The sequence below is a fragment of the Xiphophorus maculatus genome, chromosome 13 (assembly GCF_002775205.1).
Source record: "Xiphophorus maculatus strain JP 163 A chromosome 13, X_maculatus-5.0-male, whole genome shotgun sequence".
Classification (NCBI taxonomy): Eukaryota; Metazoa; Chordata; class Actinopteri; order Cyprinodontiformes; family Poeciliidae; genus Xiphophorus; species Xiphophorus maculatus.
In genome coordinates this window covers 22,527,975-22,541,236 of record NC_036455.1, presented here as the reverse complement: position 1 = coordinate 22,541,236, position 13,262 = coordinate 22,527,975, and the positions used below count along the sequence as shown (strand labels likewise).

The 13,262-nt window shown below is 36.7% G+C and overlaps 1 protein-coding gene across 1 annotated transcript; it reads right to left on the bottom strand.

Annotated features, from left to right (window-relative positions):
* Positions 1–5,034: 5,034 nt before the first annotated feature.
* Positions 5,035–12,440, bottom strand: sla (Src like adaptor). Its single transcript, XM_005797310.2, has 8 exons — positions 12,294–12,440; positions 11,757–11,853; positions 10,837–10,936; positions 10,588–10,674; positions 10,309–10,412; positions 8,545–8,676; positions 8,025–8,154; positions 5,035–7,481 (listed from the first exon to the last, which is right to left on the bottom strand). The coding sequence occupies exons 2-8, from the start codon at positions 11,827–11,829 to the stop codon at positions 7,280–7,282; spliced, it is 828 nt and encodes a 275-aa protein (XP_005797367.1). The 5' UTR covers positions 11,830–11,853; positions 12,294–12,440; the 3' UTR covers positions 5,035–7,279.
* Positions 12,441–13,262: the final 822 nt, after the last annotated feature.

Sequence of the window (13,262 nt, the reverse complement as noted above, 5' to 3'; positions counted from 1 at the left end):
GAAACAAATGTCAGAGATATTAATCTCCTTCCATCTCTTAATTTCGTTGAAGTATCCCATCTTTTTGTTCCTTAATTCCTTCCCTGAAAGATTAAATGTTCACAGGCCTCATTTGTGAACATTGAGGCCGTCTCCAGTCTGCCATGTGGTATTTTTGTTAGCCTTTGTTTGTTTGCCATTTTTCGTTGTGGTTTTGGCCTGGTGAGACCGGTTGTCCTGTTTTCTATTCTTTCTTTGCAGTAGATTCTTTTTGCCTTACTCCGGTACTAGTAGGGGCTTCGACGGCCCTGTATAGGGTTGGCCCAAAACGGCTGTACCGTTTTGTTCTTTTTGATCGGCTCACCAGGTCCACCTTTCTGTTAATACTTTTGGCATTTTTGTTTTGGGACACGGGGAACTGAGGACGTTTAATTCTCTCTCTTTCCTCCACAGAGGAGTTAACCAAAAGAAAAGTTCAAGAGAGATTTAAAATAAAATAATTTTTTGAACCCTCAGTTTTGCCTACGTGTCCTCAAATATGTTGTGCCCTTGTTGGACGTAACATATTTATGGGGGCTCGTTTAAACAAAGTTTACCTGGCAACTAGTTGTGTCCTGAGGTTGTTTTTGGGTTTGTGGCGGTTAACCTGGTTTTTCTGTGCATTTTGGAACAGTTTGCGTGCGTTGCGGTGGTTAATTAGGACATTTGGGAGTGGTGTTCTTGTAGCTTTATTTGTGCATGGGCTTTCGGTAGAAAGTGTGGCTTGATTCTACGGTCTAGACATGGAGTTTGACCTGGATGAGTCTGTTAAAAAGCCCACATTGGAGTCGTTGGGTGAATGCACAAAGGATCAGTTGCTGTTAGTAGCCGATCAGTTCAAGGTTACAGTAAATAAACGTGCTAAAAGAGCAACAATTGAAGCTGAGTTGTTGGCAGCACTGGTTCAGATTAGGATTTTTCCTGCTACAAGTTTACCGGAAAGTCTTGTTGGGTCTCAATCGGAAGCTTCGTTGCCTGACGATCCTGTTCGTTTGAAGGAACTTGAAGTTGAATTAGGACGGCTTGCTTTGAGAGAGAAGGAGCTGTATCTTGAACAAAGGAGACTAGAGATACAAGCTGAACTGCGTTTGAAAGAACTTGAGTTTGATGCTGGGTCTTCGCAATCCCAATCAAATGATTTTGATGTTTGTAAAAATGTTCGTTTGGTTCCTCCATTTAATGGGCGGGATGTTGATAAATATTTCACGTTGTTTGAAAGGGTGGCACTCGCACTTAAATGGCCTAAAAATGTGGGGACTTTGTTGTTGCAGTGTGCATTAAGTGGCAAAGCGCAAGAGGCAGATGGCCTTGATTTTGACAAAGTTAAAAGTGCTATTTTGCAGGCGTATGAATTAGTGCCTGAAGCGTATCGCCAAAAATTTCGCAAATTGAAAAAACATTATAATCAAACTTGTGTAGTGTGTTGTGCCCTTGTTGGACATAACATAGACTAAACATAAAAAGAAGAATACAGTTTTAATATTTTATTTGGGGGTTAAATTCCCTGTAAAACAATACATTTCCTTAAATTTAATCCTCTTTGTTCATCTAAAAATCAACTTGAACCCCTGAGCCTTTTCTGTACAAGAGGACAAGCGTTGTGAGGATATCTTGTTTATTTAGTTACCTTTGAAATTCAATAATTCCCTTTTTTCTCCCATGAAAGTTTTTGTTTTCATGTTGTGCACAGATTTATTGGCAAAGCGACATTGGCTTATCTGTCCTATCTGCACCAGTTATACAGTAAATGCTAAAGACCTCTTAGCCATTAATTTTGAAAAGTGGGAGTTAAGGGAAGTAGAATAATGCCAACACTGAACTGTGAAAATGAAATGATAAACAAAGCAATACCTGAATGTCACTTTCACCCCAGTTTCTTTGCAGGAATTTCTTACCTACAGTGAAACACTCAAGATGCGAGCGGTGAGTAATGCTGACTGGACAGCAGTCTCTACATGTTGCATTAGGGCCACCAGATGTTTGAGTCTGCATCAGTGGCTCTTCCGTTCAACACACGTTTCGACTTTACTCCAATCAGTAACTTGCAGACATTTAACGAGTGCTTATAACAAGCTTACACAACTCTCATATCCTTTTGTTTTACAGGAGAGAAAGTGCTGAGCTCGACTTGACTGATCACACGCTTGTCGGCTTGTAAAGTTAATGAAACCATTAATAAGATTGGCAGGGCTGCCAACTTTGAGGAAAATATGTGTGGGTGAACAGCAGCTTTTTTAAATTACCCCATTGTGGTTAAAATGTAAGCTTTCATGCTCCTGTCTTTTTTGCCTGTGACAAGACCCGGGAATGGACCTTTGATCAGTAGGCTTGAGGCTCAAAGTTAAGAGGAGTCAAAGGAATTTTAATTATTATGGGGTGTATTTTCCAAAAGTTTTACCAAAAGAATCCTCCTTTCCATTTCCATTAGAGTAAAGAGCATAAGCATGTGACTAAATCAACAGAAAATAGCCGGAAACACAAATTTTGGTAACAGAAGATTGCAATAACATGAACATGAATTTTTAACCCTCAATTTACAGATATTTCTGTATAGAAATTAAAACTTTCCTAAAAAAGAATTCATGCATTCAAACTCAGTAAACCATTGTAACTTGTCAGAGCAATGTAAAGCTAAATGATCACAGCTTTACACTGACTTTATTCTGTGAAGTCCAAACACACTAGACATTTCCTATATGGATTTACTTTTACTGCATTGGCATTGGCTTCAACATCACATCAAAGTGATAACGCAACTCTATTGTAGGGCTAGAAGCCTATATTTCTTGTAATAATCAAACCTAAACGGATTTAACTCTGGCTTTCACAAGTTGTTTTTAAAGCGCAACATAAGCCAGACTTTAACCGAGGTAAAACCGAGGCGTGGGTTCAGAAAACACATTATTCTGAACCCATGCCTCCCTAAAATGGAAACACTTTTCTAAGCATTTATGATGATGTAGAGAAGACCATGACTATTTTAAAGAGACGACAACTTTCTTGTTAAAAAGATCTTTCGTATATGTGTAGCAGTGAGTGAGCACTCATACTTTACCTAAACATCCAGCAAAGGAAACCGAGGAAATTCATGAAAATAAATGAGTGAAGAGATTGGGTCTCATCTTCCACGAGAAAAAGCATTCTTGCTTAAAACACTTCTTTCCACAAGACTATTAGACAAATGGAATCTTGGCTTCAAGAAAAGGAAAAAAATCCAAATATGAGTGTAGCCCTAGCAGTCAGGAGGAAGACCAGCAAGGTACTTTCTGTCCTTGCTTGTGAGCTTATAGATTCTTGTGTAAGAAACTGCATTGTTTCTGTGGGGTTTTAACTGTAAAATACTTGCAGGACTTTTTAAAAAAAAAAATCAAACCGATCAAACTCTTCCGTGGTGTCTGAGCCAAACTAATGTCAGAATACCAGTATTTTGTCTTCATTTTCAACGACCACATGTATAACATTGTAGAGCCAAGGATATCTTGCAGTGAGAAAAATATTATGGTTTTATTGGCGCCAAAGGCCTCAGAAAAACATTTTGACATTTAAATTGCTGTAGTGCAATTAATCTCTCCCAAGTTAACAAAAACTGATTACATAAGCAAATGTGAAATTTACACCTGCGTCCATTCACTGCTGTGAATTTAATGCTTTCTAAAAATAAAGCTTTCTAGTGGAAGCTGTGTGAAGAGTGTTGGTGCAAAGCCGTGTCCATCAGGGATAACAACTGTGGAACTATTCAAAAACCTTAGTTTTTGAATAGCAACATGCACTTCTATTAGACAAGATTTCTCCTCACTTTCTTGTTCTTCATGGAAAATCGCAGCGTATATATTTGCCTTTTGAACTCAGATTTAAGACGGGGACTTTGCTACCACTTTTGCCTTGTCGATTCTGTTATGCCTAAGTTTGTTATTCTGTATCACACTGTATGTTTGCTAACTGTATCACACTTAGGTCACTGTAAGTAGTTGCTACACTGGGGTATGTTTACTTCAATGCTCTTTACATCATTCTTAACATTGGTCATGGGAATGTACTGTATGTACGTATCATGCACAATTGAAAAGAGAAGTTAGTTTCTGTTGGCATAATAAATGCCCTTAAAAGCCCACATAACATGAATAGAAGCATGGGTGCTTGTTGTAGTTATGCATAAAGTGTTTGAAATTGCTAAGTTGTATTCTAAATTACGACTTTTAAAATAATATCTGTGCCTCGGTCAAATCTTGACAGCAAAAACACCTACCTTAAAAATCATTGGACATGAAACTGCAAGGAAGCCATTGGTTTAGCAACTTTATCCACAAATGTTGTGCCAGTTTACCCATTTAATTCTCTGTTTCTGCATTTACTGCTTTTAAAACATGGTGAGACAAAACCGTAGAATACCACACAGGGTTGCAAAACCCAAAGACAGGAAACATCATTCAGGGTTAATTTCATGTTGCAAAATTCTGTTGTTTTTTTTTTTTTTTGTTTGGTTTGTTCATTTTGTAACAGATGATTTTGAAACACGGCTCCAAGATCACCGGTGTTTCAACATGGCTACCGTGTAATTAACTTGACCTTTTCCTCTGCAACTAACATGTGACTCAGTTCTACTTCACCATGCACTGCAAGGCCTGATCATGATGCCTTTAAATTTTGACTGACACCAAGAAACCATAAATAGTCATAGATAACCTTAGGTAGAAAAAAAAAAAACATTTAAAGTGGTGAGAACACTACATTTTCACATCAGAATTTGCCTCATACATAGAAAGCACTTTGTGCCTGTAATTATTAATATTTAATGGCCTGTAAGTGCAATATGCATTAGAGGAACTTGTTTTAGCACCAAGTTTGGTCATGTTGTTAAATGTGTTCATTTTCCATTACAACTGTGTAACACTGTAATGGAGGATGATTGTTCACTGAAATGCAGAGTCCATCTGGTCATCTTCTGATCAAACAGGGTTTAAAAGTAAGAAAGACAATATTTCAGTGGAAAGTTTTTGAAAAGTAAAAAGCCCATAGTAGTTTCAAGGCATTTTTAATTTCACATTATTGTAGCACACACGTAACACATGGTGAGTTTTTTATTTTTATTTGACCTCACAATGTAATTTCCACATTTGGCAACTTGTGCCATTTCAAGCACAGTTAAAGCAAACATAAATATATTTCAAAGAGATAGTTAAAAAAGCTAAAAAGTATTTAACAGAAGCACAGCACACTTTCATGTTAACCGTATTGAGAGTAAATATATAAATGACTATACAAAGGTAGCTGTAGTCGAAAAGATAAAAGATAACTAAGCTATACATACATATACCAATATTACAAGACTAACTTTTCAGAAATTAGTGGAAAAATGTGTGTTAAGGCAACGTGGCTTATTTTTGTAGTTAAAGCAGAACAGCAGTTTCACACTTTCTCTTGACTTCAAGACACCATTTTAATACCTTCAGTTGACTTTAAAAATGCACGTTAAAGGAACACCTGCATCACGCTAATTGTTTTAGTCAAAAGCTCAGTCTCCTTCTACCAGAAGAAAAGAAAAAGCAGGTGTAATCATAAACATAATTTTTTCAATCAGGTGGAGCAAGCAAGTAATAACAAGCAAAAAAACATGACATTTGGGGAGACATTTCAGTAGTTGTCCCAAAATCTAACTAAATTTTATGGATTCAGTAAAACATTTTTAATTATTTTCATTGTCGTAATGGTTCAGATTTTATAGCATTTACCAAAAAAAAAAAAAAAAAACACACAACAAAAATATTCCTAAGCTGCTGGTTCTGATCTTGCCATGCAAGTCAATATGGCTATAGATGATTTTTGTTATGTGGGTCCACTACAAATATTAAAAATATTGGGCACACTAAATTTTGTCCTGTGTTTGAAATATGGATATTTTGCACACCCATTAAATATGTTAAATGTGTACTCTTTTTAACAGAATACATTTTACAGCACGCTATTGAGCAAGCTCACTAAAGGACCTTTTTCCACAATAACACTAATTTTTCTATTTTCCTTTTTCCACAATTAACACCTAAGCTGCCTACTTTCTAGATAATCAGAAAGTAGGTAAAACAACCTTCCTCTTGAAGCCACTTCAAGCATTTGGTACGCCAGGATGAGTGAATTTTCACCAGTGCAGACAGATGTCATGCATAGCACAGCATGACACCTGTGACAACGTGGCCATTGCTGCAATAGACTACTTTAGTTGCACATGTGTACATTCACTACAGGTATCAAATTATGATTTTTTTTAAATAGTTATGGTTTCAAAACAATATGACATAAAAACAAAATCTGTCATACTGTTCTTAGGGTTCTTAGAGAAGGACAGAAAATGTAACAACTTTAACTATAACAACGAAATTTTCGTGAGCACTGCTAACAAATGTAGCAGACGTTTATTCTATATTTTAACATTATTGTATCTGTAATACTCCACGTATGAGATCATTTTTACGGCAATAGGTGTTATAGTTGCTTTCTTATTTTTAAGCAAATGCAATTCATGATATTTTTTTCTACACATATCATGATACTCTAAAGACATTATATGCAAGGTCCTTGAGTTGCAACACTTATAGCATGTCATTTTTTTCCTACACTAAAAAAATAATCTGTTGCAATCTGACTTAAATGTTGATCACACCAGAGAAGCCACAGATTTCAAAGTTTAAGAAAACTTAGTCCTGAACATGTTTATATTAAAGACAATCCTTTATAAACCATTGAAACAGGTGGAACACAAAAAAACATCATTGTGGGTTAGCAACCTAATTAGATGAGCTCTTGTGAACGAAAACATTAATCTTGTCAACTTCATGAGGTAAAACTTAACAAAAGTAGCAAACATTTATTCGTATACATATAAGTATTCACCTCCAACTGACAAAGGGAAATAGTTTGAACCAGTGCTAGTATTCTAGATACTTCCTCCCAACAATTTCTATGGACTATTTTATATTTGAATAATGCTTGTCGTTATTGTTGAAGCCATGTGTGGCATCCACTCTGACTCATTCACATGTTCATGTGAAAACATATTTTGTTTGTCTTTGAAGCATGAGTACAAGTGTAACTTACTGTTAAAAGATTTCAAAGTGCTGTTACTTCAACTCACTTTCAGGTACTCTGACCAGAGCCGAGCCAGAGGATTCCTCAGCCGACGTTTCGGAGCTGTAGTAGATATCTGAGAGTCTATGCAGGCTTCTGCTCAAACATTTTTAAATTCATTCGAACCAAGCTGCTGCCGTCTCTAAAAGTCATCCTCATACTCAGTGTTTGCATTACTACTTTCTGGAATCACATACACAGATCGAGATTTCTTCTTCCTGCGATCGCCTCGCTGCTTCTGAGGGTCTTCTTGGCCAGAAAAGGACAAATAAGCAGCGATGCTGTTCCTCACACCGTAGCTCACCATGTTGTTGCTCTGGCCCTCTGTGCTGACCAACTGTCTCCTATAAAGCCCATTGACATACCCACCCCAACAAAATTTATTTAAAACAATGTTATTTAAAAAAATGTCTATAGTAAATTTATTTTATATATATTTTTTGAAAATCTACTGCCTTTTTGTTTCTTGAACTAGATATATAACCACAGTTTCCGTTATGTTAGTCACTAACTTTTTGCATAAATTTATAAGGTTGCATTTTTCGCACTTTCTCTCATTTCTGAAGTATACTTGGGTCTTTTTGTACCAGTCTGAGGTTTTTTTTTACTAGTATGAGGTTATTTTTTACTAGTCTGAGGTCAATTTTGCACAATGTTGTTTAATTTGCATCTGTAAGTCTTTCATATTGCTGGCATCTTTTTGTCACAAGCTTGTGGTATGTTGAAAATGTGTTGCATAATTTTAGTTCTCTATTTTGTTTTGTGCCCCTTTCTTTATTTTCCTTATGCACCACAGCTTATTCCCGCTTAAAACATTTTTGATCAGCAACCTTTTCATCCTCACATAAATAAACTAGATCAATGTGATTTTGACCTCTCTTCTGTACCTGTCTACTTTCCTCCAGTCAAAGTTGTGTCGCATGACGACAGGTGGTGGTTCAGGATTTGTTTCTGGTGCCTCAGCTTTTCCCGACAGACAAGGGGTGGTGAGTGTGCAGCACAGCCCATCTGCAGAATCTGTAGAGGAAGACAGAGGGGAAATAAAATAAACCAAATAAGACCAATTTTAGGTTGCATTATTTGCATTCTGTCTTCACACACTCTATTGCTCAAGCAAATGCCACTCAAACCAAACTGTGAAAGACTGGGGTTCAATCCTGGCCTTAGCAATCACACTCTTTCAGCTGCCACCACATTATTTGACAGTTTGTGCATGGAAAGTGATTATCAGTCATGCACGGCTTACTTAATTTCCTGTTTGTTCCAAAAGTGTTCTCTGAGTGCCGGAAATATACTTATAATGTTAAGATTGATAAGAATTTTTTCTATTTTGAGGGTATGAATATTATTTTCAGCAACTCAAAGTAAACACATGTCGGTGCATGAGTTTTCAGTGCGTCCACCTACCAGAATAATGACTGATCATATCTTCAAGACATTGGAAAGTGAGCTTCGGTGAGATGTAGTACCAGCTGTTGTCCAGTCTGAAGATTCGATAGTGCTTCACTGCCCTGTGCTTCACTGAGAGCGAATACAGACCTGAGGAAATCACACAGTACATTTGTAAATAATCATTATGGAAAAGAAAAGTGAGGCAAAGCATCAAAGATTTACATTATGTACTATGTTGATGTTGTTTGACAAGTTGATTGTCTGTTCAACTGCTCACAACAAAGACAAAACATATAGTGACAGTTTAGAAACTAAACTGTCACTTTAAGATGCTGCTTTTCCATATTTTTTTTAGTAAAAAGTTATGAGCTATTAATGTCCTACTGGCTGTTAAAAACTCTATGGGCGTCTTAATAAAAATAAAATTTGTTTGTCCAGGAGGCTGAACCTAATGGTTAGTCCAACAGTGGCCAAAACCAAAGTAAATTTCTATCATCATAAAATAGTTCTAATCTCTAAAATAATATGAGATCAATTTTGCATAAAATCTAGTGACCATTTATGTGCTAAACGGATGTGGAGGGCGATGTACCAATAGTGATCTTCCTGTGTGAAACATACTGCAAACGGAACAACTACAGTGTTTCTGGTCAGCAAAACAGACAAGTAAGGCAGTGTAAAAATCATAAAATGACATACATTTTAATAGATATCTTTACTTTTATACAGGCAGTTACTTGGAATGGAAACATTTAACTTGTTCTTTTCTCCGAATATGTTTTTCATAGGATGATAATTGGTGGTTTACCTACTTCATACCTCCATGGTTCACGTAAATTATTGTTGGCTTTTGTGAGTAATATTTGTATAAATAGCTATGATCATTTTGAGCTTGGAGTTGTTTCAAGACTTTAGAAGTCCACTTTGGTTCTGTAGGTTTCCACATGTTTATGCCACGTTTACAGGATTAATTCTTTAAAAAATACCTACAGGTTCATGCAGAAGAGATGTAGACTGCACACAGTAATTTCTAGTTTTAATGGCAAAGTTCGCACCACTGTTTCACTGTACAGCTGTCTCTACTATCCCTAATATTTAGATTTTTACTTTCAGTCACACTGAGAATGTTGGCTCAAGTAAATGCAGAAATAGCACGCCAGAGGCTTGTATTTGTCTTTGCAGCAAGTTTAGCTAAGGAACTACTTACAAAACAGTTTCACTGTTATTTGAAGAAAAGAAAGTCTATCCGTTTTTTTGGGATCATTTTTTTAGTTCGTTCCTTCTTTAGTGTTTCACTTCTGAGAGAAATAAAGTTCCTGAAGCTTGTCAATGCATGAAGAAATATATTCACACAAGAAAATATTGAAATAAATATTTTACTAACTGTACCATGACTGAATATGGCAAAATAAGCAGCAACTGAACTATACAAAAACAAAAAGACATGGCGAGCATTCACTTGGAGCTGGCTGTTGCTATGTCTAACATGCTTGAGGTCAAAGGTTAGGTTAGGTCAGTAATAGCATTGTTCTAAAAATAGCTGCATTTTGGTGATCTTGGTGTAGAGAACAGTGATGTGGGATCTGTTGTATAATGCTACGTTTGGAACAAAACCCCACTTCGGTCCTGCTGCAGCAGGGAGCTGCCTCCCTGTTGAATTGACATGCCGATGCAGGAAACAAATAAGCAATAGAGTCTCTGGTCATGCCACCCTGGGTGGTAAGCCATGCTGCCCGTATCACATACCAGTGCTGGTTGCATAGCTGCGTGCGTTCCTACCTCTCTCGCTGGTGCTTTCTCGCACCAGAAACGATCCCACTCTATTTCCAGGTAGAAGAAGCAGCTCTTCGGCTTTCTGCCTTCCCACCCCCTCAAATAGCCACCTGACAACACAGTAAACATGATCAGCGACACAAAAATGTTTCCAGTACTGACATTATAGAGAAGTAGACTTATATGGACATGTCATGATAAGAAAGACAAAGAGCTTTTGTTAATTTTTTTTTTCTAGATATGCGCTGATAGTCAGCTTTAGAAAGAACATGAAATTCTACTCACCCATGGTAAACTCTCACCACATGGCTGTTGGGTATATAGTTTTCCTTCCTTGTATCAATAGAGCGAACTCTCCACCAATAAGCTTCCCTGGCCGCCACAAAGAAGAAAAGAGGAATTAATAGCTGACCTTTCTAAGCGCTTCTCCATAATGAGTTCTTGCGCAATAAACTGACTCTTAGTTTTTGACTATTTTACCATGATCATTTTAAATGTGTTGAGAATTTAAACTAAGAAAAACAAAAATCTTACTGTGCAATGACTCTGAGCTTCTCCCCCATTTTGTAAATGGGCTCGCTGATTTCCATAGAGGGGTAATCGTTGATCACAACTACTATGTCATCATCAGAACCTGACAACAAAGCCGGATATTTGCGAACGTTATAAATACTGACTTTGCGCAGGCCTTATGTCTGAAAAGCATGCATTTCAGGATGTTTGCTTACTTTAAGTTGAATATTAATTATTATTCTTTTCAGAGGATAATTAACTAATAAAATAATGCTACATATTTTTAGAGGTGGCTGTGGATGTTTTGATAAAAAGAAAAACAACAAAAATGTGTAATTTATAAAAGAAATTCCAATTTCTTTTATAAATACTAAATTTAAAATTGAAATACAAGTTGTTGCTTTTTAGTTAGATTAAAATCTTCGTTTTCTCTTAATGTTTAATGTGATGAAAATGAAAAATCACCAACACAAGAAGGAGAATTATTTTTCTCTAAGTTTTTCTAGACAGACAGCTGATTCTGTGAATTCAATGTTGAACTCCCCCAGAGCCCAATCAAGCAGTGATGTCATAGGATGAAGCCTTTCTTTTATCAGTGCAAGGTGTCAAATTGGGAGCAGAAAAAAAATATTTCTCTTTGTTACTTATGCTTTGATTTTTAAACCATAAAAATATCAAATTTACAATTGATCACAGTATTTTAAAACTAATTTCAAACAACTACTTGTGTTTTTTTTCTCACTTTTGGGCACTGATGAGAAGCTTCAGTTGTCAAAACATGTGCAGATCAGCATTTTGTACTGTTTCATTTTAATTTTTAATTGCAAAAACTATACAACTGATAGCAGCAGATAAAGATTTCACTTTTTTGTTTTTTTTTTCAAATAAAGTAACTTTGCAAATACACTTCTGAGTTTTGAAGTTTTTAGTGGTGACCTTACCCTTCTGAGCACTGTCAGGGTTGTCAGTGTTGACCTTGCTGCTGTCACTAGCGCCTCGCATCATATTCCCCATCCTCCAGGGGGACCAAACTCCAGCCTGAAGTCAACAGACAGACATGCAATAATGTATTCATATGCTGCTCCTTAAAGTCTCCCTTATGCACTTTAAGTTCTGCATCTCACTGCAGTCTGACCAGTGAGCTATCTCATCTCTCAACTATCTCAGTTCAGAATGGGGAAACTGAGGTTAGATGCAATCGGCCAGAATTTTCCATTGCAGCTTCCAGCAGCTTTGGTGTAGTCAACTGATAGAGGCAGATTGAAGTATCATTTTACGTAAACCCAACCTTTCAGACTGCTAATTTTACATGTTCTGTGTAGCGCCCATGAAGAAGGGCTGAAAATCTAACTGTATATGTAAATCAGATCTTGTATATTTGATCCAAAGCTACTTTACGCAGTGTTCCTTTATCTGGTATGAAGAAGTAACGGTCTGTACATAAACTAAATAGCCGATATGATGAGTATTCAACCTACCCATAGAATTAGTAGTTCATTGCAGGTGTTTCAAATGTGGTGATAAAAGTCATCGTCCAAACAGGGCCACAGTGGCAGCCGTCACAGAACCTAGACCTAGAGCTGTTTCATGTTAGCAAGACTTTACCAGAATGACATGTAGAGTGCGGTGACAGCCCTGCATCATACTGCAAACTTACTTCCTGTAACGAAATGAGGAAGAGAGAAGGCAAATGTGTTTTGTAAAAACGTACCAAAAAAAAAAAAAAAAAAAACTTAAGAGTTGAGTTCACAGCAGTTGCCCTGCTTAGCCTAAGTGAAAAACCACTTGAAGAGGGTTTAACATGTTCTAGCTTTTACGGTTTAGCTAATCACAAATTAAGAAGAAAAGACTAATTTGTTGAACTGAATCAAAATGTATCAAGTTGTATACATTTTTATAGGTAAAGTATACACAGACTAACTGTAATTGTGTCATTTTTAATGCATTGGGCAGAAATGATCTCTGGCACTTGAGTAAAGTGTCTTCAAAATGAAGACACTTAACTTCAACCATGATGTTGTGAAGAGGATTGCCATTTTTCTCCATCAACTGTTGAGCAACATTATTTATTGCACCATCAGCTCGTGGGGCTTCAGACCAATCCAACTTCATCAAATAAAGACAAGGAGAACTGGTCTCTCAAATAAAAACTTACACTTACTGCCCCCTTTATTTTGATACACTATGCTACTGCTGGGATTCACTACTCTTACATTCAGAACTACCTAACATCTTTCTGGCATACATTCAACAAGATATTGCAAATCTCCTATAAATATTTTGACATAGAATTGAGCACATTTGTCAGATGTACATTCGTAATGGAAATTTCCTCTTCCACCACATCCCAAAGGTTGATATGATGGAGATATGGTGACAGTTGGAGTACAATGAATAAATCCTCTTTCTTTCCCATTTTCAAGCTGAGTCAGAACCATGTCTTGATG

Excerpts from the sequence above, each read along its gene's own strand:
- sla (XM_005797310.2), bottom strand. The coding sequence starts at position 11,829 with ATGGGGAATATGATGCGAGGCGCTAGTGACAGCAGCAAGGTCAACACT. Across the intron at positions 10,675-10,836 it reads AAGCTCAGAGTCATTGCACA|GGAAGCTTATTGGTGGAGAG; the intron begins GTAAGATTTTTG and ends TGTGGCGGCCAG. Across the intron at positions 10,413-10,587 it reads GTGGTGAGAGTTTACCATGG|GTGGCTATTTGAGGGGGTGG; the intron begins GTGAGTAGAATT and ends CTGTGTTGTCAG.